Source organism: Sorex araneus, chromosome 1 (genome assembly GCF_027595985.1).
Source record: "Sorex araneus isolate mSorAra2 chromosome 1, mSorAra2.pri, whole genome shotgun sequence".
NCBI lineage: Eukaryota > Metazoa > Chordata > Mammalia > Eulipotyphla > Soricidae > Sorex > Sorex araneus.
In genome coordinates this window covers 452606329-452633948 of record NC_073302.1, presented here as the reverse complement: position 1 = coordinate 452633948, position 27620 = coordinate 452606329, and the positions used below count along the sequence as shown (strand labels likewise).

At 44.3% G+C, this 27620-nt stretch overlaps 1 protein-coding gene across 1 annotated transcript; it reads left to right on the top strand.

Moving 5' to 3' along the window:
- The first annotated feature begins 11109 nt into the window (after nucleotides 1-11109).
- On the top strand, nucleotides 11110-11439 carry LOC101557387 (ribosomal biogenesis factor-like). The gene is made up of 2 exons (XM_055123566.1): nucleotides 11110-11260; nucleotides 11359-11439. Exons 1-2 carry the CDS (start codon nucleotides 11138-11140, stop codon nucleotides 11437-11439), a joined length of 204 nt encoding a protein of 67 aa, XP_054979541.1. The 5' UTR covers nucleotides 11110-11137.
- The last annotated feature ends 16181 nt before the right edge of the window (nucleotides 11440-27620 follow it).

The following is a 27620-nucleotide window of genomic DNA, read 5'->3' as shown; positions in this document are numbered from 1 at the left end:
CACAGAGAGAGAGAGAGAGAGAGAGAGAGAGAGAGAGAGAGAGAGAGAGATTCAGACTGAAGGAATTGTGCTTTGTGATACATCTCTCCAATGGCTACAGGTCAAAATTGATGCTTCTCAGCATCTTCCTCTTAACATATCACTCTGGGAAGCCTTCTAGATGCTCCCCAGAAGGTGCCGCTGGCCTGCAGACAGCATCTTCCCAAGCTGACTTACCCTAAATTCTTCCTCCCCTTCCATGGTTTTCATTCCTTCTCGCTAAACACTGTGCGCCAAATACTTGCTGGGAGTTCTGCCCTGGAGAGTGTCCAGACTGACCCAGCACTTGGGTGGATCCAAAGCCACACTGGGTGGTGAGAGAGCACCATTGCTAAGGGCTATGCATGGTGCCTACTTACGAACACTTTCATCTGGTAAACAGAACCACAGACCACTTTTTTGGAAGTTGAAAGATTTAGGAAAAATATAAAGATAATTAAACAGTTACCATGATTATAGATATGAATTTTATTAGCTGCTTGGGAGTCTCGACCAAAGAAAGTTGTAGGCTTAGGTTTTAGAAACTCAAGAGCAGCCTAAGTTGGTTCCCAGGCATTTCTGAATGGCTCCCTGACACTGAGATGAAAATGAGACTTTGAAAGAGTGTTGAGAAGGGTCAGCAGTCTCAGATGTACTACTGATTGATTGATCAGTAGTGATCAATCAGCAGATTGATCATATGGTGTTGATACCATCATAAAACCTGGAGAACAGTCTGATTTGTGCGGCTGTCAACAAGTTTTCTGATGATGGGTGAGGTGACAAATTTCTGTGTTTTTTTAAAGTTTACCTGTATTGCAGTAAGTGAGACATAATTAGCTGAAAAAAAAACCAATTGCAAGACTGGATAGAAGGTAAGAAAGAACAGGCAGGAGATGTGGGAGCACTGGGGTATCTGAAAGTAGAGATGGTGAATTTGCTGGCAGGTTGGATATAAAAGAGGTGGCAAGAAGAGATTGGAAAGGTTCCACGTTTGATATAAGCAATTATGTGGATGGTGTGACCAATAACTCTCAGAAGATGGGAGAAGAGCAAACTGAGGAACTATCTTTTCATGGCAGACTACACCTGTAGTACCAGTCAGACACCCAATAATCCGGACAGAAGAAGGCTAGAAGAGATAGGAAGTCACAGCTGGTGGAGACACAGGATTGGTCCATAGTACCATCACATAAGAATACGGGAGGGATGATAGGGCAAGAGAAGAGAGACAAAGGGCTATGGGAAGACCTCTGCTGCTCTCAAATATTTTATTTGTGGTAGAGGACAAAGACCTAGAAGGGAAATAAGAAGTCCTCTCAGTGAGACCACCAAAAATCCCAAGGATTGTCGTGTTGAAGAGAAAGTGTTTTTTAAAACGAAGACTAAAAAGGGACAGAATGGTCAATGGAGTTCAGTCCTACTGAGAAGGTGAGCAATAGTCAGAGGGGGCAGGGATGAGTAGATTTGCAGGTCATTCATGTTGAGAACAATTACTTCAATAGTGAGACCCACTGGCCCAGAATGAGGTGGGGGGTTTGCCATCAGTAATGGAGTGGGATAGAAAAAGGTAATTCAAATCTATAAACAACTTCATTTTCGTGATAAAGACATCAACAATCTACTCAAAAACTCATTTCATGTTTGCAGCTTAAAACATTTAGAGGAAAATTTTCCAGACAATGAAATAGAAAATTCATTTCTAGGAAAAAGATATTTCATCTAAGTCATAAGAAATAAGAAGAAAAAAATGCATGCCTGTTTTAAGAGTGGAGATTTGCAAGTACAGTAAATGTTAAACAAAACATACCGAGTGTAAATACGGAGAACAGTAAGGAGATGGGGAGCACATGAACATCCAGAAATAAGAGCATGAGGGCTAGCCAAAGGCAAGAAACGTCCTGAGGGTGAAAGAACCTTAGCTGGGAAGAGTTCACATACTTGGAATAATAAGAAAGTTACATTATTTTACCATTGAAATAGTTGTACTCACTTTTTACTTTGTTCTTTTATTTGGGGGGGAAGGAGGGTGGCATATCTAGTAGTGCTTAGGACTTACTCCTGATTCTGTACTCAGATTGATGGCAATGCTCAGAGGACCATATATGGTCCTGGTGATCAAACATGCAAGGGGTAAATGTTATTTCTCTGATCTTACTCTTTAATTTTATAAAAGAAGGTCTAACTTACAAAGCTATGCTGAAAATATTTACATATATGCATATATACATAAAGAAACACATGTACATGGGCCATAATTTAACCATCAGTCCTTTATTATCCAAATCTAAACATAGCTGCAGCTTGTGTCTGACCCAAGTACTATTAATCCCAATTAGTATCAATATAAATTGTATTCATTATAACTAGAATGCCATGGGAAGATTAAATAAACAAACATTCCATGAGATTCGATTTTCTAACCATGAATACATGGAGAGAAAATAAATGAGAATTGGACAATGAAGATCAAGTTGATTTACTTGGAAAAGTTTTGCAGCCTTGGCCATCTACTGTCTCATGTGCTTTTTAGAATAGGAAATGTAATTACCACACAATCATGTGATCGTTACAATTAGAAGCTGAAAGACATCTTGGAGTACAGTTTGTTCATGTTTGAGTGGGAATTTTAGTAGAGTAAGGCTCTTTATAACTTTTATCTGATAATGTTCAATTCTTTCCTCAGAATGAAAACAAGCTCTATCTCAGATCAAGCTTCTGGAGTTTCATTTAACTTACCATCTACTTCCCAGAAGGGCCGTCTTTCACCCAACCTGGTTCCCACTGCCTAGCTAATGGTTATCCCAGGAGAACCATTATTTTCCAGAGCAGTTCCAGTTTTAATTTAAGTTCAATCGACCTTTGCTGCCTCAGAATCATTGACTTAAAACCCTCAGAGAGGAATGGTGTATTAAATTATTGTTTTAAAACATAATTATGTTAAATTCATAAAAGAAAGATTCTGTAGCTTGGCTTAGTTGATTCACATCTTTTCTGGAATACTTCCTTCAATTACTTGCATTAAAAATTAATGTTTATAGTAGCAAATTATAGGTAGAAAATTAATCTGCCTGGCTTACATATTATTAGCAAACCCAATTATCCATTTAATTAAAATCCCTTCTTTGGTAAATTTAAGCATTCTTTGAATTGCTCAAATGCTGGTCTTCACACAAAAAAATAAGAGGTACAACCACATTCACATTGTAATCCACATAATCGAAGAAAAAGGGCAATAATGACTTTTGTAAACAAGATTTTTTAAAAGATTTTTTATGGTTCTCTCTTTTGTAAACATTAGCTAGTTCTCTCTTTTGTAAACCTCTGTAAGTGAATGTGATAAATTATATGGTATTTCCTCCAGATTTGCTCTCTAGACAGTCCATGAACATGCAAAATGGAACTCTGTAGTATGTCATGACAGATTACGTACATTATAGAGCAACCACATGGCAGGAATAAACACAGATTCTCTTGGGGAATGTGGAGTCTGTTTTAGGTTTCCATGGACAACGCATGTTGAGCTCTGTAGGAAACTCAGTTGCATAAGTCCACTACTTTCTTTCATGTGACAGGAACAAGTGGCCAAGGATTTAGAACCCTGCAGCCAGAGTCTCAGAATCTCTGGGTTGGCTCTCCCAAACTTTTCCATTTTTGTTCTCTGAGTTGACTGAATTGTAGGATTATGTGCAACTTTCCAGTTTAGCTCTGTCTGGAAGCCAAAGAGTCCACAATTCCTGGAATTTGTCAAGCAGGATGATATAAGACCACCTAAGTCCTGCTGTAGACAAACTTGTCTACTTAAGGCGAGTTCAAAACTAACCATTCCCTTGGAAAGAAAGAACAGCATTCCTACTGGCTGCAGTGTTGTTTTTAAGACGTGTAGTACTGCATGTCAAAAAACATCACTATAGACTTTTTCGAAACTAAACGAACCATTTGTTTGCATCACCAGCACTGACATTTTTGAAATTGTTTCCCTATAAAACAATATACATGTGATGTAAATGAAGTTATATTGGAAGTCACTAAACTACCACCCCAGATTTGGGGTGTAAAATTTGGTCTTCAGTAAATTCTTTCTCCATCTCTCATAAGTTGATAGGAATTCAACCTCTAATTGTTATGAAGCTGTCTGTTAAGATTATGCGTATCAGAGAACTGGGGACATTGGTGGTGGGAAATGTACACTTCAGAACTGCCTTAAGAGTTAATGAATTTCAGTAAAGAATTGTAAGAAGGGATTTTAGACACTGGACTGCATATTGAATGGTCAGACAGCTCATAAGAATCATTTCCTATTTGTTCTTTTCTAAAATGTATTGAATCATTATTAATTCTTTAAAATCATAAGTAAGCATACATTCATAAAAACCATTGCATGTTACAAGGACAGCATGGAGAGATCACGTGGACTAAATTGAACACCATAGCTATGGAAGTGGTTGTAGGCACAACTTGAGTGTGTTACTCCTCACTTTACTGCTCACCACCAAAGACAGAACCTAAGGCTGCAGCATGCAAAGCAGTGTCAATATTTTTTTAGGGAACTTATTAGCAAATGTTTCTTCCCATTTGATGGGTTGTCTTTTCTTTCTGTTGATCCTATTCTTAGATATCCAAAAGTGTTTAATATTGACTTTTTTGTTTGTGCCTTTACTGTCCAAGAAAGTTTTACGCCATGGCTCTTTCCCATTTCTCTAGTCTTACAGTTTTAGCTGTTAGGTTCTAGTCATTGATTCATTTTGTCTTTTTATATCCTGTGAAGTAAGTAGGGGTTAATTCTGTCCTTCTGTATGTGGAGAGCAAGTCTCCCTGACACCTTTGTTGAAAAACTGCCCTTTCTCAATGGAATGTTCTTGGCACTCCTGTTGAACACCTCATGTTTTAAAAATAGTAATTCCCCTTCCTCTTGTACTGATATATCACAGACACTTTAGATTTACAACTCGGCTTACAGCCTAAGTAAGTAGTTGTTATTGGGGCAATGAGGGCTGCCAGACTGTTTATGGAGATTAGGGATATTATCTATCTAGATCTATATCTGCAGCTATAATCACATCTTCACTACCAGTGCTGGGTTCAATCGAATTTCTCCCAGTATGTAATGTATTTGTGTCAACTTCAAGCTCACATTCAAGCTTCCTGCCTTCAAATTGATCCACATTGCTAGTTTAAAAGCTCAATTGTAAGTAAGTAGAAATGAGAGTAAAGTTCCCACACTGATATTTTTAGTCATTTTTATTAGGAAACTCCCTGAAAGGAGAAGTGAGATTAGGCATAATTTTATGTTTTTATAAACAAAGAAAGCATTTGGTGCAATACAGCTGTGACAGGAAGTTGAACTATTTTGTAATACTTTGTGTACTTTCAACAGTTCTACTCAATTTATCAGTATCTGTATTCTGTGGATACAGTAGTGACACAAAATATGCAAAATACTGTTAGTGGGAAAATTATATTCTAATAGGAAAATGTTCAATATAAGGAAAGCCCACTTATCTGTGTAGGATAAACTCAATTATTTGTATGATTAAATGGGCACTGGATTCTGGCCAGATGTGACTGGGACCTCAGTTTAACCTCCTTCATCTCAGTGTACCAGCTCCGCACCGGCTCAGGGGCTTGCCTAATGGATACCATAAACACTGTCTATCATTGCTTATTCTTCGCTTCCTACTCAACAGTTTGAAAGGTATAAGTGCAGCGGGAAAACAAGAAATTTTGAAGACAGTAAGCAGAACTTACATTTTGGAGAACTGCTTAATTTTAATAAATTTACCTTTATAAAGATACCTACTGTTTAAACCTAGTTTAGGAATTAAATGAGACAGGTGATACAGGGAAAGTGCACAGCACAGACACATCAGGAGCTCAATAAGCATTCCTTCAGTTTTCTGTCCTTTGTGTATTATTATTTCACGGTATCATTGTTCCTCTTCTATGTGCAGTGTTTGTCTCAGAGTTTCAGAAGGAGGGATTCACTCCGTCGTAACATTCGACTTCAATTATTAGAAAACAAGGCAGCCTCTGGCTGGTGTTTGGTCAGTCAGGACACATGTCCCTGCTGACCATTGGAAATGTAGAGATCCTACTTCTTTAGCTTACTTTTCAGGTTTGCTGTGGAATCCAATCATTCAGTGCAGAGGTTTCACAAAGGAATAGAGAATGTTTGGGGAAAATGGGCAGCTTAGTGTTTGATTTTATTTTAGTTACATGGTTCATTTAGAAAATTAAAATCCCCTTAAGAGAGCTCAAAGCTAATAAATTGTGACATTTATCAAAGAGAGATGCAGTTTTAAAAGTCTGGGAAATACTGAACTTGGGTAGGTGCCATGTAAACATATTTTATGCCAAAGTATTGCAAACATGCTCAGTTTTAAATAAATTAAAATATTTTTTCTCAATAGTCAAGTAAAATTGGAGAACTTTATAAATCAAGTAAAAGTAGCAGTCACACATATATTCTGGAAGTTTTTAGACAAATAAAAGTTTACTGTGGTTCCCAAGTTAAACCAAGAGTTTCTTTGATCTACTAACTTGGGCTGTAGCTGTAAAGACATGGCATTGATCCTTGAGAAATTTAAAGCAATTTTCTTCCTGGTTTGTTTTATCTTTCCCCACCAAATCTGTCTGTGCATAGTAATTTGGATAATCTTATGTGGTCCAAATTATTTATTTTATAAATATTTTCTGGGCCAGTTGAGGAACTGTGCCAGCACTTAAAAATACATACTGATTGAGATAAATGGAGTTTGCAATTTAGTGGGGTATATAATAAATTTAAAAGATAATTTTAAATAGAGTGTTATATGAATTTATTTGGGAACTTAAAACAAGGAGAAAGACTATTTCCCAGTTGAGTTTACTGTCATGATGTTATGGTCTGTTCACTCCCTTTACCCTTCCACTCCCACACTGTACACCTCCTCACAAAAACACTTCCTGGCAGAGGAGAATGGGAAAAGTTTTCAAGGGAATAAACAGTTGCTTAATTCATAAGTGTTTTCCATTACTTTAAAAATCACACCCCTAAGTGAAAATGTAAGAGCACAATTCTCTGCCAAATTGCCAGTGCCTAAGTATCAGCCCGAACTCCATCATATTTGCTGCATTTATTAATCACTTTTTTAACATCTGGCAAGACTTGGTGTTCAAATGAACTTGAACACAACCACTCTGAAATCATCTGACTTCTATTCTTTTCCCTGTACAATAGTTTTGAGATGACATTATTTGTTAGCGAGTGTTGATACCTTAAAAATGCTTCTGATATTTCAACACATCTTGCTTCTTTTATTATCAACATAGAATGAAACTTTCACAGTGAAGAGTACATGATGTTTTAACTCATATTGACATGTCCTCAAGGCTCCATCCTGTAGCTTCTCTACAGTGGGAGCCTTAGGACAAATTTCACGCCAAATGGCACTGTCACTATTGGTCTCTTTATTAAACTGAAAGAAGGTTCTGGACAGGATGGAAAAAACTGAAATATTTGAAGAAAAGGATAGAGGGTTACCGCGGCATGTGCTCAGAGAAGTGGGGGACTCGCAGGAGAGGAGACTGGAGAGGATATGGAGGATCTCAGGGAATGAGATTATTAGTTTGTTATTCTAGTTCAGCAGGAACCCCCTGGAGAGCCTCCAGAAATCAACAATGCTATCTTAAGTACAGGGATTGCTGCACGGAAGATGAGTCACAATCAGGCAGGAGTGGTGGCTGGAGACATGCCCCTATATCTGTTTCTGGAGACATTTTGGTGCACTTTCTCAGTGGAAGACAAGTGTGCCTCGCACCAAAGAGCCATGAGAGCACCTTGCTCCATGAAGACACGATGGTGACTTTACTCGTGGGGATTTGATGGTGACTTGTTCTATGGTGGTGGAGGCTAAGGTAGAAGGCAGGAATATAATCCAGACAAACATAAAAAGGAAATATAAGTGAGAATTTGCTGTTGGGCAACTCTCTGTTATGATTGCTTTGATCATTTTCCTTGAGCCCAATATTTTCTGATTATTGCAGTAAATTTTAACACTGTACCAGATGCTGAGGTCACAATGATTAGTGAGCTCTGTATGTAATGCTAAAGTTGCCCTGGCAAATGTTTAAAAGGAGAAGAGGACAACTAATTAGATACCCTAGAATCCTCAGTTGTCTTAAGATGGCTTGTGAGACCTTTAGTAGAGTATAAATAGTAATAGAAATTGATCTGATTATGATGAGCATTATGATCCTGCAACCCATTTTCTGATGTTTTACAACAAGAGGTATTTTTAATTAATATCAAAGCACAAGAAATTTTTCCAGGTGCTTCTTCTCCTCTGAGAACTGTATTTGGACCTATCTTTACTCCTATTCCTTGGCCTCCCAATTACTTCGCATTTATTGGAGTCAGATGGAAACAGATAAATAGTTTTAGGTCTATTCCTCCTAGGGATTCACTGATTTAAAATATTTTTGACAAAAAGTATCTTAGAATTCAGAAGCAATGCTTTATAAAAATCCATAATTGGAGGAGAGACAATACAGGGATCAGGCTCACTCTGGTTCCAACCCCTCGCACTATGGAGCACCTCCAGGAATGATCCTGAGCATCACTAGGTGTGGCCCCCAAAATCTATAGGTATTAGTTCAGAATGTGCATCAGTAGTGGCTATCTCTGGAGAAAGGTCTAAGGCCAAGGTCCTAAATATGTCTTAGCTAGTGACCTCTTCATGAACAAACCTTATCCATGGACATAATCAAAGCTCTTATAAATAAGCAACAATGCTAGAAATGCCTCTCTTCCAGATGAATGGAGCATAAGAATGCAGATTTCACAACAAAGAAATAAAGACAAGCCACACCCACATCCCACTGCTGCTGTCTCGTATACTCATTGGCCCAGCTTTTAGATTAGCAACTAATCTTGGAAGACAAGCAAGCCAAGCTACAAAAACCCATGGGTACTACAGCCCACTCTCCCCAGCTTAGTTCTTACAGATCCTGGAGTTCCTGAGCACACAGTCAGGTTTGGCGCCAAGCAACACCTCAAATTCCACAGTACTGACATCCCTATAAGAGCACACCAAATTATATGGGAAAGTAACATAGAAGCCAACTAAACTCAGTAACAAAAATAGTAACACAGTAGGCTCAACTAGTCATAAACAGCTTAGGAAACCCTCAGACAAGGAGTTAATGATCCCATAGTGATATAACAATTTTTTTTTAATTTTAACTTACTGGAAAAAAAAAATAACCCTAGCCAAACAGGGCATTCAAACTCAATACATTAAGATCCTCAGAAAGCTGTATTACGGATTCACCACCAGGATCTCACCATTCTACAAGGAAGTGATCATTGACGTAAAGAGAGGGGTTTGGTAGGGTGATACCATTTCACCAAAACTTTTCAGTGCCACCCTCGAGAACGTCATGTGACAACTGGAATGGTAAGGAATGGGAATGAAGATAGACAGTCGGCAACTATACCACCTCTGCTTCGCTGATGACATCATTCTCATAACACCAAATATTAGCCAAGCAGCACAAATGCTGGCCAACTTTGACCGCAAGTTTGTGGAAAGGTAGGACTGCAGCTGAATTTCACCAAAACAATGTTCATGAAAAGCGATCTAGTCCCTGACATTCCATTTGCTCTCAATGAAACAAACATCTCCAATGCAGCAGCTATGTGTACCTGGGTTGAGAACTCAACATGAGGAATGACTTGGCACCAGAACTGAGCAGGAGGAAGAGAGAAGCTGGAACGCCTTCAAGAGCGTCGAAGAAGTGGTTAAGAGGACAAAGAACCTCCAGCTCTGGGCACATCTTTTCAACTCCACCGTTCTTCCTTCACTAACCTACTCCTCAGAGACCTAAGACTTATGAAAACAGGATGAGAACGCTATTCGGGTATCCCAAAGAGGAATTGAAAGAGCTATGCTTGGAGTATCACGTTTCACTCAAGTGAGAGAAGGAATCCGGAGTTCTGACCTCCATCGACCATCAAGAATCAGGGACGCTGTCTCATTAGCCAAGGCGTGAAAAATCAGATGGGCCGGACATGTAATGCAATTCAGAGACAACCTCTGGACTAGAGCTGTTACCGACTGGATTCCATGGGACATCAAAGGACAGCATGGCTGACCACCAATGAGATCGTCAGACTGTCAAAACCCTGAATGAACGGTTTGAGGCTCTTTCTGTTCCTGGAGTGAGCAGATATCACTGGGCTGCACTAGCATGTGACAGGGACGAATGGAGACATTACTGGCACCTGCTCAAGCAAATCAAAGGCCAACAGGATGACAAGTGATACAAGTGATTTGCTTTTTGGATCACACCTGGCTATGCACAGGGGTTACTCCTGGCTCATGCACTCAGGAATTACTCCTGGCAGTGCTCGGGGAACCATATGGGATGCTGGGAATTGAACCCAGGTCTGCCGCATGCAAGGCAAATGCCCTACCCACTGTGCTATCACTCCAGCCCCTGGAGTGGTTTTTGGTAATTTTAGTAGCTATTTGGTTGTAACAAGCAATATAAAGTAGATTATTTTGTGTCTGCTAAGGTTGCAGGCCTGGGGAGTGGGTGAGAAATTGGGACAATAGTGGAGGGAAGGCCACAGTGGTGGTGGGATTGGTGTCAGGACATCAAATGCCATAGAAGCTGTATTATGAATAACTTTTCAAACCATCTTGTTTAAATAAAGTAATCAAAACAAGAAATAAAAACACCAAAATTCTAGTTCTCTAAAGTAATCCACGATTGCTGGTGACCATCTACATTAGCATTCAAGACATCTTAGTACCCAGACATTGAAAGGGTAAGGAAACATAACTAAAGGGATCAAAGGTTCAAAGAATGACAGCATCGTGGTCGTAAAAAATTCGTGGGACCAGAGAGATAGTACAGAAGTTAAGGTAGTTGCCTCGCATGCAGCTGTCCTCATTTTCATCTCTGGCATGGCATATGGTTCTCCCAACCATCGCCGGGAGTGGCTCCGAGCGCAGAGCCAGGAACAAGCACACTCTCAGGTAGAGTCAACCCCACTCCACCCCAAATAATAACGTTTGTTCATTAAGAATTCTTAAGGCTGCTGCTGCGTGCGGGGGCCGGCGCTCTAGTGACAATGGCCAGAGGCAAACTAAGAGGACAGGAGACCAGGGACGTGTTCCACATAGCCACCCAGAAACACCTGAAAGCTAAGAACAAAGCAAAGCCCATCACCACCAACCTCAAGAATATAAGTATTGTGAATGAGGAAAAGATGAACAGAGTGAACAGAGCTTTTGTAGACATACAAAAGGAGCTTCACACTCCCCAAAAGGCCTTTCCCTGGAGCCTCTGCAGAAACCACTGGCTCCTCAGCAGTGTCGTGACAATGAACCAGTTAGTGTTGATGGAGCTCCCGAGTTGATGGCTCCGTTGTAACACAACACTGGTGATGCAGCAAACTCCCCCCAAGACCAATAAATTAAATGTTTCATACAAAAAAAATTCTTAATAATTCTTGGCCAAAAGGCACATGAAAAAGTGCTCTACATCACTAATCATCAGGGAGACGCAGATCAAAATAACCATGAGATACCACCTCACACCACAGAGACTAGCACACATCCAAAAGAACAAAAGCAACCGCTGTTGGAGAGGATGTGGGGAGAAAGGGACCCTTCTACACTGCTGGTGGGAATGCCAACTGGTTCAGCCCTTTTGGAAAACAATATGGACGATTCTCAAAAAACTAGAGGTTGAGCTCCCATTTGACCCAGCAATACCACTGCTGGGAATATACCCCAGAGAAGCAAAAAAGTACAGTCGAAATGACATCTGCACTTATATGTTCATTGCAGCACTGTTTACAATAGCCAGAATCTGGAAAAAACCCAAGTGCCCTAGAACAGATGACTGGTTGAAGAAACTTTGGTACATCTATACAATGGAATACTATGCAGCTGTGAGAAAGAATGAGGTCATGACGTTTGCATATAAGTCGATCAGCATGGAAAGTATCATGCTAAGTGAAATGAGTCAGAAAGAGAAAGACAGACATAGAAAGATTGCACTCATCTGTGGAATATAGAATAACAGAGTAGGAGACTAACACCCAAGAATAGAAGAATAGTAGAAATAAGTACCAGGAGGTTGACTCCATGGCTTGGAAGCTGGCCTCACATTCTGGGGAAGAGGGCAACTCAGAGAAGGGATCACCAAGTATAATTCGGTCGGAGGCCATGCGGGGGAAGGGTGATGCGGGCTGAATGTGATCTAGAGACTGAACACAGTGGCCACTCAACACCTCTATTGTGAACCACAACACCTAATGAGAGAGAGAGAACAAAAGGAAATGCCCTGCCACAGTGGCAGGGTGGGGTGGGGGGAGATGGGATTGGGGAGGGTAGGAGGGATGTTGGGTGTACCGGTGGTGGAGAATGGGCACTGGTGAAGGGATGGGTTCTCAAACTTTGGGGGAAACATGAGCACAAAAATGTATAAGTCTGTAACTGTACCCTCACAGTGATTCACTAATTAAAAATAAATAAATTTTTAAAAAAGCAAAAAAAAAAGAATTCTTAATAATTCTTAGTAACAATTTTTAAATTTTTTAACTTACTTAAATATTTTTTGATAATTTTATTACCTGCTTAGTTGTAACAAACAATATGAAATAGATTATTTTGTGTCTACTAAAGTAGCAGGCCTACTCATTTGTGGAGTATAAAATAACATCACATGAGGCTGACACCCAAGGACGGTAGATACAAGGGCCAGGGGCATTGCCCCATAGCTGGAAGACTGCTTCATGAGCGGAGAAGAGAAGGCAGATGGAATAGAGAAGGGATCACTAAGGAAATGATGGCCGGAGGAAACATTTGGGATGGAAGATGTGTGCCGAAAGTAGATAATGGACCAAACATAATGACCTTTCAGTGACTGTGCTGCAAGCCATAATGCCCAAAAGTAGATAGAGAGTATGGGGAATATTGTCTTCCATGGAGGCAGGGGGAGGGTAGGAAAGGGGGGAGGTATACCGGGGATATTGGTGGTGGGGAATGTGTACGGTGGAGGGATGGGTGTTTGATCATTGTGTGATTGTAACCCAAACATGAAAGCTTGCAACTATCTCACGGTAAGTCAATAAAATTTAAAAATAATAATAATAAAAATAAAATAGCAGGCCTGGGGAGTGGATGAGAAATTAAGACAAATAATAATTTTTTAATTAATGGAGAGTTTGTTTTTATTTACACTGCTTGAGATTCCACCACACAAAATACCCACCTTCTCTATGTGTGCTAATAATCAAATAATGAAAGAAATATGGTGATTTGGGTCAATCTATCAATCTTTCTGTACACATATATAAATAATCATGATTATATACATAAAATTTATGTACTTTTTCAGTTGGGAATTTCCTTGATTAGTGATGCACCCTATGATGAGTGTGAAATGCTAGCTTACTCTGCTTAAACTTTCTTACAGTCAATCGAAAATGATTGGTTATATATTTCAAATTTTACTTCTAATCCTGCATTCATCTGAATGCCTACTTCTGTACCAGGGAGAAATTTCAAAAGTAGAAAATTTGAAATAGCCCTGGGGATTTTCTATTTCTCTGTTGGGGGCGTGCCTGATGGTACTCAGGACCCACCCCTGTTGGTGCTCGGGGCACCAAGTGGCTTGGGGCTCCTAGATGCCCTCTGCATGCATTGAGGCCTTTGCGCTGTTCTCTGGTCCTGGGCTTTTCTTTTGAGTGAGATTTTTTTCATTTAAACTACGTCTTCATTTCTAGTCACAGTGAAATTTTTGTCAACTTAATTTTGTGTTAACTTCATACTTTTGGCCTGAGTTTGGAAAAGGTGGAAGCCACAGCTTTCAACACATTACACAGTTGCACAACTTAATGGGTTAATAAACACAATTTAAAAACCTAATAATGCTGAGTGAAATGGGTTGAAAGGACAGAGACAGACATAAAATGAGTGCACTCATCTGTGGGATATTGAAAAGAGTAATATGAGAGTAACTCCCAAGGACAGTAAAAACGAGAGCCAGGAGGACTGGTCAATGGATGGACTTAGCACAAGTGAAAGGTTGGGGGAGGGCAGTTAGGACAGAGAGGGGACCAGTAAGAATGATAGCTGGAAGTGATCGCACTGGGCAACAGCTGCATGCTGAAAGTAGTAATGGGATATACATGATAAGCTCTCGTACCTATACTGCAAACCATAATGCCCGTCAGGAAAGAGTGAAAGTGAGAGGTAAGGAGAGGGAGAGAGAGCGAGAAGTGCCTACCAGAGGCAGGTGGGGGCAGGTGGGGAGAGTAGGAGGGAAACTGGGGACACTGGAGAAGGGATGGGTACTGGAACATTCTATGACTGAAATCCAATCAGGAACAACCTTGTAACAGTGTATCTCACAGTGACTCAATTTAAGGAAAAATGCTCTCAGAACAGAAAAAAAAACAACAAAGAATCAAGTGCTAGCTCAAAAGGTTGTGTGTATGCTTTGTACATTAGAGGCCAGGATTCTATCCCTGGAACCACACGGTTCCCTGAGTACTGCTGGGGGAAAACCCTTTTTTAAAATTGAATCACCATGGGACACACCATTCCAAAGCTGTCTATGATTGAGTTTCAGCCAGACATTATTGTAACACCTGTCCCTTTCCAGTGTATATTTCCCCCCCACGATATCCCAGTTTTCCTCCTGCCAGTCCCTCCTCCCCAACCCCCCTCCGCCACCCTGTCTCAATGGTGGAAGACACTTCTCTTTTTTCTCCTTTTTTACTCTTAGGCACTGTGGTTTGCAATAATGTTTATTAAAGAGCATCATGTATGTACTTTATGTCCTCTTATTTCAGCACTCAGTTCCAACTATCACTGCCATAACTTCTCTGTCCTAACTGCTCTCTCCCACACTTGTGGCAAATGTCCTATCGTGAATCAGTCCTTTTGGCCCTCGTTTCTATTGTCTTTGCCTATTATTCTCATACTATGTTGCTTTTTTAAAACATCCCTCAAATGAGTGTGATCATTCTGTGTCTGTCCCTCACCCTCTGACTCATTTCACTCAGAATACTCTCCATGTGTATCCATGTATAAGTGAATTTAATGGCTGCATTTTCCCTAATTGCTGCGTAGTATTCATTGGTGTAGACATGCCATAGTTTCTCTATCCGGTCTTCTGTTCTCAGACACTCAGATTGTTTCCAGATTCATGCTATTGTAAATATTCCTGCAATGGACATAGAAGTGCAGATGGCTTGTTCTGAATTATATTTGGGGGCCAGTAGGGTATATTCCCAGGAGCAGTGTTGCTGGGTTGTATGGAAGCTCAATTTCTGTTTTTTGAGGAATGTCCATATTGTTTTCCAGAAGGTCTGGGCCAATAAGCATTCCCATCAGCAATGAATGACCATCCCTTTCTCCCCAGATCTGTGCCACTGCTTGTTCTTGTTCTTTTGAGTGTGTGCCAGTCTCTGTGGAATGAGATGATGTTCTATTGTTGTTTTGATTTTCATCTCTCTGATTATTTGTGATGTAGAGCATTTTTTTCAAGTGCCTTTCTATTCATCTCTTTTCCCCATTATTAATGGGGTTGGATGTTTTAATCTTGTAAAGTTCTACCAGTGCCTTATATATTTTGGATATTAACAAAATTATTACCCAACTTGTCATATGGGCATTGGGCAAATAATTTTTCCCATTCTGTGGTATGTCTTTGTATCCTGGTCATTGTTTCCTTTGAAATGTAGAAGCTTCTTAGTTAAAGGTAATTCCATTTGTTTATCTCTGTGTCCACTTGCTTGGTCAGTGGTGTTTAATCCTTGAAGAAGTCTTTAGGTTTAATGTTATGGAGAGTTTCTGCTTACACTTTCCTCCATATACCTTATGGATTCAGGTCTGATATTGTAATCTATTTTGGTTTGACTTGTGTGCGTGGCATTATAAAGAGGATCAAGTTAAATTTTTTGCATGTAGCTGGCCAGTTTTTCCAACACCACTTGATGAGGAATATTAAGTTATGTATTTTAATTTAATATTTTAATACTTTAAATGAGATTTTGGTGTGAATTTCCATATAAATGCTACTTTAACTCAGTTCATAAATGTTTATACTTTTTGTTTCATCCATCTAAAAATATTTCATAATTTCCCACATGATTTAGTCCTCTCCTGCAGGATTTTGCGTGCCCACAAAGGGCTTCATTTACACCTGTTACTAACTATACCCTGGGCTGGAGCAATAGCACAGTGGTTGGGCATTCGTCTTTCATGAGGCCGACCCGAGTTCGATTCCTCCACCCCTCTCGGAGAGCCTGGCAAGCTACTGAGAGTATCAAGCCCGAGGGGCAGAGCCTGGCAAGCTACCCATGCGTATTGGATGTGTCAAAAACAGTAACGATAAGTCTCTCAATGAGAGACGTTACTGATGCCCGCTCGAACAAATCGATGAGCAACGGAATGACAGTGATTTAATTTTTGACCTATTGGCTGATTGGTTAGAAGCAGGGTTTTTTTTATTTCCATACAGTTGTGAGTTTTCAAAATGTTCTTCCTCTACTGACTTCAAATTTTATTCCATTGTGGTCAGTAAACATACTTTGTATGATTGTTATCCTTATGAATGCATTAAACCTATTTTTGTCTTAAATATAATCTATCTTGGGCATTGCTCCTTGCGTGTTCACAAAAGAGGCCAGCGGGGCTCTATCTCTCCACTTCCCCCACCCCGGGGAGACTGGTGGGTATGGGCAGGCAAAGGAAGGAACCAGGGGCCGGAGTGATAGCACAGCGGGGAGGGCGTTTGCCTTGCACGCGGCCGACCCGGGTTCGATCTCCGGCATCCCATATGGTCCCCCAAGCACCGCCAGGAGTAGTTCCTGAGTGCAAAGCCAGGAGTAACCCCTGAGCATCGCTGGGTGTGACCCAAAAAGCAAAAAAAAAAAAAAACAAAGGAAGGAACCAGTGCCAGGCTGGTCATAGCAATTGCAGTTTATTCCAATCTCCATTCCCCTTCTGCTTCTGTCTCTTCTCCCTTCTGCTTCTCTCCCAAGCCCCGCTCGCTCTCACTTCTTTCACCTTGTGTCTGCTTCTGTGTCTCCCCCCTGCTTCCGTGTCTTCCCCCTGCTTCCGTGTCTCCCCCCTGCTTCCGTGTCTCCCCCCTGCTTCCGTGTCTTCCCCCTGCTTCCGTGTCTTCTCCCGTGCTTGTGTCTTCTCCCTCTACTTCTCCTACTGTGTTAGTTTATACAGCAATCACATAGGATGGTGACACAAAGGTGGGTCGGAACATTAACACATCAACAAAGAGAGGTAAGACCACCCCTCAAGGACAAACTCTCATCTCTGGAGATTACTCCAGGTTACTAGGAAAACTGTTTAAGGGTGGGATCCAAACAAGGGTGTGTCACTTTCTTCCTTTCTCAGCTAGCAATCCACTTACATAGTTGTAGTAAATCCACTTCTAATGTTTCTAGAAATGTCATTCTGTATGAGCACAGTAAGAGATATAAACTTAAAGAACTTAAAGTTTGGATCTTCCTGGGGACATCTCACTATACATTCCAGACCACAGTCCTCAGGCCAGGTTAATCTTCCTAACCCCAGCAGGGTCCCAATCTCGTCGTTACTTTTGGATCATGACAGCATTTATCCATGATCATGCCCTCAACTTATAGTTGAGTATTGTGGGGCTTTGGCCTGGCCCATTTCGATGCCAGGGTAGCTCACAGCTTGCCCTGGGTCCATTCCGTCCCTTGTCGGGACCCTGCTTTTGGGGTGCTAGGAACTAAGAGCAACTGAGTCGAGAAAGAAGATGCCAAGCAGTAAATATTATTGGAGTCAATCAATTCCTGTGTAAACACACAAAAAAGAAAGGGGGAGACACCGCACTGGGCACAAGGCAGCGGTGCTCTATCTCTCCCGCTGCCCGTGTTCGTAGTCTCCAGCTGCTTCCCGCACCCCGGGGAGGCTGATGGTGATGACAAGCAGGCAAAGGAAGGAACGGCAGCCAGGCTGCTTGGTCTCAGCTGCAGTTTATTCCATTCCCATCTCCATTCTCCTCTGATTCTCCTCCTGCTTCTTCCTCCCCCAGGCTACTTCATTCTCCTTCTCGCTCTGGATCTGGATCTCGATCTGGCTTCTCCAGATCTGGCACTGGTGACTGGCCCCCAGCCCAGTCTTACAGCCTAGTTAAATCCTCCATCATGAGGGGTTGGGGCTTCCACATAGGTGTGGTCACAATCAATAGGGGTGAAGTTCTTTCCCTCAGGGGATGCTGCTTCTAGGACAGATTCTCTTTCAGCAGGACACCCGCCCAAGAGTGGAACCCCTTGGGTGTGTTTCTCCTCTCCTTGTCCAACTAACATATAAGCATTCATAATATTAATCATTTTGTATGGACATAGCAAGAGATGCATTAAGCTTATAGAATTGCTTTCCTGGGGTCACCTAGATCTCAGACTACAGTGCTCAGGCCAGATTAGTCTTTCCTATCCCTAGCAGAGTCCTAGTCTTGTCGTTGCTTTTGGATCATGACAGCATTTGTTTATGACCAAGCTATTAACTTATAGTTAAGCATCAGGCACTTTGGCCAGGCCCATCTCGATGCCAGAGTAGCACATAACTCACCGTTTGCCCTGGGTCCGTCCCGTCCCTCGTCGGGACCCTGCTTTTGGGGGTGCTAGGAAGTAAGGGCAGCTGAGGCTTAAGTCGAGAAAGCAGATGCCCGGGAGTGAATAATATTCGAAGCCAATTAAATCCCATGTTACCAAAGCATATTAACAACTGTCTTTCTTTGTCCATACAAAAAGGACATTGCTTTAAAGTAAACTGTTCAAAAGACACGAGGAGAGGAGCAAGGCAATATTAACCTACAATACAAGTTCAGTGTCCTAGCAAGGTCTGACCTTACAGATTAACAGAGTCTGATTAGGGGGAAAGCTGATTAACCGGTTGGGGAAGAGAGCATAGAAGTGGTTATGGATAGACAAAGAATGGAGTGACTCGGGAGCACTTTGATGGGCGTGACCCAATATGCCTAAGCTCCTCGTGGCAAGGGGAACAGGACATACCAATGTTGTCTAAAATTGTTTAGAGATTATTACCAGATAAGCCCAAACTCTGTGGCAAGGGAGAAAGGACAAACCAATGACATCCTACAAATTCCCAAATTACAAAGCATAATATTAACTGTCTTCCTGTGTCCATACAGAAAGGACATTGCTTTAAGGTAAACTATACAAAAGACACTAACTTACAATACAAGTTCAGAGTCCTTAGAAGTATCTGATCTTACAAGATAACAGAATCTGATTAGGGAAAAGGTGACTGACTGGTTGGGAAGGAGGGTGCAGAGAAGAGTTTACAGATAAACAGAGGAAAAGGAGTGTCTGGGAGCACTGTGATGGGTGTAACCCGATAAACCTAAGTTCTCTGCAGCAAGGCTGAAAGGACAAACCTATGTTCTCCTACACTGCTCGCCTCTGACTCCACCCCTCCAGCAGATCATCACTAGACTCCTGTTTCTGCTGTTTACTCCATACGTAGTGCCTCTGCACCTGAGTGCTGCTCACACTTCTGCCTCAGGACACCTGCTCTGCTTCTCCTTCCCTGCACACTCCTTTTCTCTGCACCTGAGTGCTGCTCACACCTCTGCCTCAGGACACCTGCTCTGCTTCTCCTTCCCTGCACACTCCTTCCCTCTGCACCTGAGTGCTGCTCACACCTCTCCTGCCTCAGGACACCTGCTCTGCTTCTCCTTCCCCGCACACTCCTTCCCTCTGCACCTGAGTGCTGCTCACCTTCTCCTGCCTCAGGACACCTGCTCTGCTTCTCCTTCCCTGCACACTCCTTCCCTCTGCACCTGAGTGCTGCTCACACCTCTGCCTCAGGACACCTGCTCTGCTTCTCCTTCCCTGCACACTCCTTCCCTCTGCACCTGAGTGCTGCTCACACCTCTGCCTCAGGACACCTGCTCTGCTTCTCCTTCCCTGCACACTCCTTCCCTCTGCACCTGAGTGCTGCTCACACCTCTGCCTCAGGACACCTGCTCTGCTTCTCCTTCCCCGCACACTCCTTCCCTCTGCACCTGAGTGCTGCTCACACCTCTCCTGCCTCAGGACACCTGCTCTGCTTCTCCTTCCCTGCACACTCCTTCCCTCTGCACCTGAGTGCTGCTCACACCTCTCCTGCCTCAGGACACCTGCTCTGCTTCTCCTTCCCTGCACACTCCTTCCCTCTGCACCTGAGTGCTGCTCACACCTCTCCTGCCTCAGGACACCTGCTCTGCTTCTCCTTCCCTGCACACTCCTTCCCTCTGCACCTGAGTGCTGCTCACCTTCTCCTGCCTCAGGACACCTGCTCTGCTTCTCCTTCCCTGCACACTCCTTCCCTCTGCACCTGAGTGCTGCTCACACCTCTCCTGCCTCAGGACACCTGCTCTGCTTCTCCTTCCCTGCACACTCCTTTTCTCTGCACCTGAGTGCTGCTCACACCTCTGCCTCAGGACACCTGCTCTGCTTCTCCTTCCCTGCACACTCCTTCCCTCTGCACCTGAGTGCTGCTCACACCTCTCCTGCCTCAGGACACCTGCTCTGCTTCTCCTTCCCCGCACACTCCTTCCCTCTGCACCTGAGTGCTGCTCACACCTCTCCTGCCTCAGGACACCTGCTCTGCTTCTCCTTCCCCGCACACTCCTTCCCTCTGCACCTGAGTGCCGCTCACACCTCTGCCTCAGGACACCTGCTCTGCTTCTCCTTCCCTGCACACTCCTTCCCTCTGCACCTGAGTGCTGCTCACACCTCTGCCTCAGGACACCTGCTCTGCTTCTCCTTCCCCGCACACTCCTTCCCTCTGCACCTGAGTGCTGCTCACACCTCTGCCTCAGGACACCTGCTCTGCTTCTCCTTCCCTGCACACTCCTTCCCTCTGCACCTGAGTGCCGCTCACACCTCTGCCTCAGGACACCTGCTCTGCTTCTCCTTCCCTGCACACTCCTTCCCTCTGCACCTGAGTGCTGCTCACACCTCTCCTGCCTCAGGACACCTGCTCTGCTTCTCCTTCCCTGCACACTCCTTCCCTCTGCACCTGAGTGCTGCTCACACCTCTCCTGCCTCAGGACACCTGCTCTGCTTCTCCTTCCCTGCACACTCCTTCCCTCTGCACCTGAGTGCTGCTCACCTTCTCCTGCCTCAGGACACCTGCTCTGCTTCTCCTTCCCTGCACACTCCTTCCCTCTGCACCTGAGTGCTGCTCACACCTCTCCTGCCTCAGGACACCTGCTCTGCTTCTCCTTCCCTGCACACTCCTTCCCTCTGCACCTGAGTGCCGCTCACACCTCTGCCTCAGGACACCTGCTCTGCTTCTCCTTCCCTGCACACTCCTTCCCTCTGCACCTGAGTGCTGCTCACCTTCTCCTGCCTCAGGACACCTGCTCTGCTTCTCCTTCCCCGCACACTCCTTCCCTCTGCACCTGAGTGCTGCTCACACCTCTGCCTCAGGACACCTGCTCTGCTTCTCCTTCCCTGCACACTCCTTCCCTCTGCACCTGAGTGCCGCTCACACCTCTCCTGCCTCAGGACACCTGCTCTGCTTCTCCTTCCCCGCACACTCCTTCCCTCTGCACCTGAGTGCTGCTCACACCTCTCCTGCCTCAGGACACCTGCTCTGCTTCTCCTTCCCTGCACACTCCTTCCCTCTGCACCTGAGTGCTGCTCACACCTCTCCTGCCTCAGGACACCTGCTCTGCTTCTCCTTCCCTGCACACTCCTTCCCTCTGCACCTGAGTGCCGCTCACACCTCTCCTGCCTCAGGACACCTGCTCTGCTTCTCCTTCCCTGCACACTCCTTCCCTCTGCACCTGAGTGCTGCTCACCTTCTCCTGCCTCAGGACACCTGCTCTGCTTCTCCTTCCCTGCACACTCCTTCCCTCTGCACCTGAGTGCTGCTCACACCTCTCCTGCCTCAGGACACCTGCTCTGCTTCTCCTTCCCTCCACACTCCTTCCCTCTGCACCTGAGTGCTGCTCACCTTCTCCTGCCTCAGGACACCTGCTCTGCTTCTCCTTCCCTGCACACTCCTTCCCTCTGCACCTGAGTGCTGCTCACACCTCTGCCTCAGGACACCTGCTCTGCTTCTCCTTCCCTGCACACTCCTTCCCTCTGCACCTGAGTGCTGCTCACACCTCTGCCTCAGGACACCTGCTCTGCTTCTCCTTCCCTGCACACTCCTTCCCTCTGCACCTGAGTGCTGCTCACACCTCTGCCTCAGGACACCTGCTCTGCTTCTCCTTCCCTGCACACTCCTTCCCTCTGCACCTGAGTGCTGCTCACACCTCTCCTGCCTCAGGACACCTGCTCTGCTTCTCCTTCCCTGCACACTCCTTCCCTCTGCACCTGAGTGCTGCTCACACCTCTCCTGCCTCAGGACACCTGCTCTGCTTCTCCTTCCCTGCACACTCCTTCCCTCTGCACCTGAGTGCCGCTCACACCTCTGCCTCAGGACACCTGCTCTGCTTCTCCTTCCCTGCACACTCCTTCCCTCTGCACCTGAGTGCTGCTCACACCTCTGCCTCAGGACACCTGCTCTGCTTCTCCTTCCCCGCACACTCCTTCCCTCTGCACCTGAGTGCTGCTCACACCTCTGCCTCAGGACACCTGCTCTGCTTCTCCTTCCCTGCACACTCCTTCCCTCTGCACCTGAGTGCCGCTCACACCTCTGCCTCAGGACACCTGCTCTGCTTCTCCTTCCCCGCACACTCCTTCCCTCTGCACCTGAGTGCTGCTCACACCTCTGCCTCAGGACACCTGCTCTGCTTCTCCTTCCCTGCACACTCCTTCCCTCTGCACCTGAGTGCTGCTCACACCTCTCCTGCCTCAGGACACCTGCTCTGCTTCTCCTTCCCTCCACACTCCTTCCCTCTGCACCTGAGTGCTGCTCACCTTCTCCTGCCTCAGGACACCTGCTCTGCTTCTCCTTCCCTGCACACTCCTTCCCTCTGCACCTGAGTGCTGCTCACACCTCTGCCTCAGGACACCTGCTCTGCTTCTCCTTCCCTGCACACTCCTTCCCTCTGCACCTGAGTGCTGCTCACACCTCTGCCTCAGGACACCTGCTCTGCTTCTCCTTCCCTGCACACTCCTTCCCTCTGCACCTGAGTGCTGCTCACACCTCTGCCTCAGGACACCTGCTCTGCTTCTCCTTCCCTGCACACTCCTTCCCTCTGCACCTGAGTGCTGCTCACACCTCTCCTGCCTCAGGACACCTGCTCTGCTTCTCCTTCCCTGCACACTCCTTCCCTCTGCACCTGAGTGCTGCTCACACTTCTGCCTCAGGACACCTGCTCTGCTTCTCCTTCCCTGCACACTCCTTCCCTCTGCACCTGAGTGCTGCTCACCTTCTCCTGTCTCAGGACACCTGCTCTGCTTCTCCTTCCCTGCACACTCCTTCCCTCTGCACCTGAGTGCTGCTCACACCTCTCCTGCCTCAGGACACCTGCTCTGCTTCTCCTTCCCTGCACACTCCTTCCCTCTGCACCTGAGTGCTGCTCACCTTCTCCTGCCTCAGGACACCTGCTCTGCTTCTCCTTCCCTGCACACTCCTTCCCTCTGCACCTGAGTGCTGCTCACCTTCTCCTGCCTCAGGACACCTGCTCTGCTTCTCCTTCCCTGCACACTCCTTTTCTCTGCACCTGAGTGCTGCTCACACCTCTCCTGCCTCAGGACACCTGCTCTGCTTCTCCTTCCCTGCACACTCCTTCCCTCTGAGCCCACAAATTCTTACTGTACACACCTCCTAGCCCCCATCCTTTCCCGTACCCAGCTGTTCATAACTTGGGAACAAGTTCCTCATCCACAGTTTCTGCTGAGAAATCCTCAAAGTCGGGAACAACTGCCAGAGTTTTTAGTCAAAAGCACAGCCTGATACTAGCCTGATACACACAATCAAGTACTACATTGTTGCGCATGTTGATGGAATCATGCGATGTACACCAACATGGATAGAACTGGAAGACACGCATGTTAGGTGAAATAAGCCAGACAAAGGATAAACAATGGATATCGCCTATATGTGGTATTTGGAAAAATAGGATGAGGGAATGCAATGTTTTTAAAGGAAGATGCGCAGATTAACCTTGTCTCCAGAGTGCAGGGAGAAGGAAAGAAAGAGTGGAGGGGAGGGAAGAAGCAACAGATGAAAAGCAATGGGGGCCAGACCAGAGGAGTCAGGCGCAAAGGTGGTGTTAAGGGAAAGTAGAGACAAATATCCAAACCACAGAGCCAAGGACACTGAAATCAAGAGACCCAGACAACCAAACTTGGAAAGATGCCAGTCAACAAGGCAGGCTGGAGAGGTGGGCTGGGGAGGGGATGTGATGAAACCTGGGAACATCAGTGAAGGGAAGTTGATACTGGTGGTGGGATCAGTTCTGCAATGTTGTACGTCTCAAACTAAACTATAAATAACCTTGTAAAGCACAGAGCTTCATTTTAAAACATGGGGGGAAAGAAATGTTTCTGAGTGTTCCTGTGGCATCGTTACCGGATGCATAAAAACTGAACACAGTATCCCATGAGGCATCTCACTCGGAAAATTCACTGGAGAACACAGGCACTGCCTTGGGAAAATTCAGTGCCATAGGACACAAAACAGCAAATGAATTCAAAGAAGTGCTTTTCCTGTATGAGAGGAGGAGAAAGGCAGAAGCTAGAAGGAAAAAGGAACCATGAAACCAGTATTGGACATAAGATGCAAATCCAATGTGTGAAGATGCTGAATGCAAAGATTTTGAAGATCGGTTTTATACTGGCACCTGCTGAATTGAAAACTGAGTCAGGTTTTGAGTCCAACACAATGAACTTCCACCCCCAGCACAGTCTGGGACCAGCCATCCCCATATAAAACCCATCCAGCAGGACTGCAGTCTTGGTTCGGCCCTGACAGGCTTGCTCCCCTGAGCTGCCATCACCCCACCTGACAGATTCATGCTGGGTGCTGAGCACAAATAGTTTTCTATAGACGTGCAGCTTTGTACCTGCACTTACTGAGTTGAGTTTCAAGACTTGTTAAATCCAATAAAGTGTGTAGTCACACCTGGCCTGGACTGGGAGCAGCAATTCCTTAATGAGCCCTGCTAACAAGGTGGCAGCCTTGCCTCTAACAAACAGGGTGAAAGCATCGGCCCCACCCTACGTGTTAGATCTTCTGCACAATAGGAAAAGTGTGTAGCCATTGCTGATGGAAAACGAAAGGAGGCCTTCCCGACCTGGTCACATCAGACTTAACCTTCAGCCCAAGATGGAGGACACTGAGCGCTAAGGATCTATGGGGTTCAGCTCTGCACAGGCAACCTGTTGTGTCTGACAAATTCTGGGAACTAACAGTACCCACGTAGGTGCAATTCTCCCACGCCCACAGCAGGAAGAAGCCAACCCTGAGGCTGTGAGCAGGAGCTGCCATCCCAGGCGTTGTGCACAGCAGAAAGCAGATACCATAGAGGTGAGCACCATCAGGCCGTGGTTCACAGTAGTTGTCCTAACCTGGTACTGTGAGAGGAACAAAAACAAACATGTAGCTATGTGTACATAGAATCACAGATTTTCGTAACTTCGGTCAGTAGCACAATGCAGTCACATCAACTGTCACCAGCAACCATGAGCCTTGGGCCAGAGTTCGCGCCAACTAAGCCTTGTGCAATAGCAGCTACTATTGCCACAAGCTTCCTGTTGTCATCCAGGTGCACACAACTCAGAGTCACGGTTACCAGTCTGCTATTGTAAGCAAGGCATCCATGGCTGTCGGAACTCAGTAGAGTTATAGGCACGAGCCTGATATTAGAAATGGGAGTGCCAGGTTGCTGCTCAGGCCAGCTGGAAGTTGGGGGTCCACAATTAGTTCCTATGAAGAACCATTAAAAAGTGAAGGGATTCAATTGCATCAGTGGATAAAATCTGAAGCCTAGAAAATGTCTCAACTAGATCAGACGTTTCTACACTGCTTGCGGATAACTTCATAGTCTTAATTTCACCAGCTGAAAAAAAAATCACTGGAGAAGAGTTTCATTCAATTCAATTCAATATTGGTGGAAAGACTAAAGAAATGAATGAAACAAATAAAAGAGATAATTAATAAAGTATTACAACTCAGAAAAATGAAAAAAGTTAAATCAGTAACCTCAAAGACAAGTCGCATGACATTATCAATACAAAAACTTAGAGAAAAAAGATTTTTTAATAAAGAAATTTTAAGATAGTTAATGGGCAATATTAAAGGAACACTCTAAGAATTCCAGAAAAAATGAGAGAATGGGAAATATGGCTGATGAAATAAATGATAGCTAGGAACATTCTGGATCTGAGGAGTGAGATTTATGCACTAAACTGAGAGGTCCCAAATACCAAACAAAATAAACCCAAACAGAAGAGCACCAAGATACACTACAATAATTAATAATGGCAAGAACCAAACAGAGGGTTAGGCCCGTTAAACAACAGAGAGAAGCGAAGATTGACAAATCAGGGAAACATCAAAAGACTCACACCAGATCTCTCAAGTGAAACTCCACAGCAGGAAGAAAATAGAATGATAAATTCAAATTACTAAATTAAAAGAACCTTCAACAATATTTCTTTTTTTTTCTTTTTGGGTCACACCCAGTGACGCTCAGGGGTTACTCCTGGCTTTGCACTCAGGAATTACTCCTGGCAGTGCTTGGGGGACCATATGGGATGCCAGGGATTGAACCCGGGTCGGCCGCAAGCAAGGCAAACGCCCTACCCGCTGTGCTATCACTCCGGCCCCAACAATATTTCTTCTAAAGTGCAAGGTTATTCCTCAGACTTAAGGGAATAATAAAAAAAATTCAGGCAAACAAGAGCTGAGGGAATTTGGAGGCTCTAAGCCATATGTGCAAGGGATTTTTAATGACCTTCTATTAAAAAATCACACATCAAATGTCAACAACAGCAACAAAAATTATCAAAGAAGCTATAGATATTCCTTCATATTAGTAATTTCTCTAAATGTCAACAAACTGAACTCTCCTAGAGACTGTATAGAATAGCTGGCCATCCTTCAACCAAAGATCCTCAGGAAATAAAGCTTGGGGACTCACAAATAAACTCAGACTCAAAGTGAAAGGAGAAAAAACAATCATACAGGCTAATGGTACAAGTTCCTATGAATAATTCATTGCAACAAAGCAGAAGGAACCTAAAGGAAATAGATGAATTCTTAGAATCACACAACCTCCCACAATTAGACCATAGGGAACAGAAAACCTGAACACAGACTGATCACTGTCACTGCCAAGGTCATCTCTTTGCTCATCGATTTGCTCATCGGGCACCAGTAATGTCTCCATTGTGAGACTTGTTACTGTTTTTGGCATATCGAATACTCCACGGGTAGCTTGGAAGGATCTGCCGTGCGGGCAAGATACTCTTGGTAGCTTGTCGGGCTCTCTGAAAGGGACAGAGGAATCGAACCCAAATATCAGGTCTAGATAGATTTTATTTATGAGTTCTACCAAATCTTTATGTTTTTATTTTTGTGTTGGGGCCACAACTTGTGGTTGAGGCCATAACTAATGGTACTCGGGCCTTACTGCTG

What these genes read in the sequence shown, in the direction of transcription:
- LOC101557387 (XM_055123566.1), top strand. Translation starts at nt 11,138, where the DNA reads ATGGCCAGAGGCAAACTAAGAGGACAGGAGACCAGGGACGTGTTCCAC. An exon ending in ACCTCAAGAATATAAGTATT is followed by an intron (nt 11,261 to 11,358) that starts GTGAATGAGGAA and finishes GAGCCTCTGCAG; the next exon opens with AAACCACTGGCTCCTCAGCA.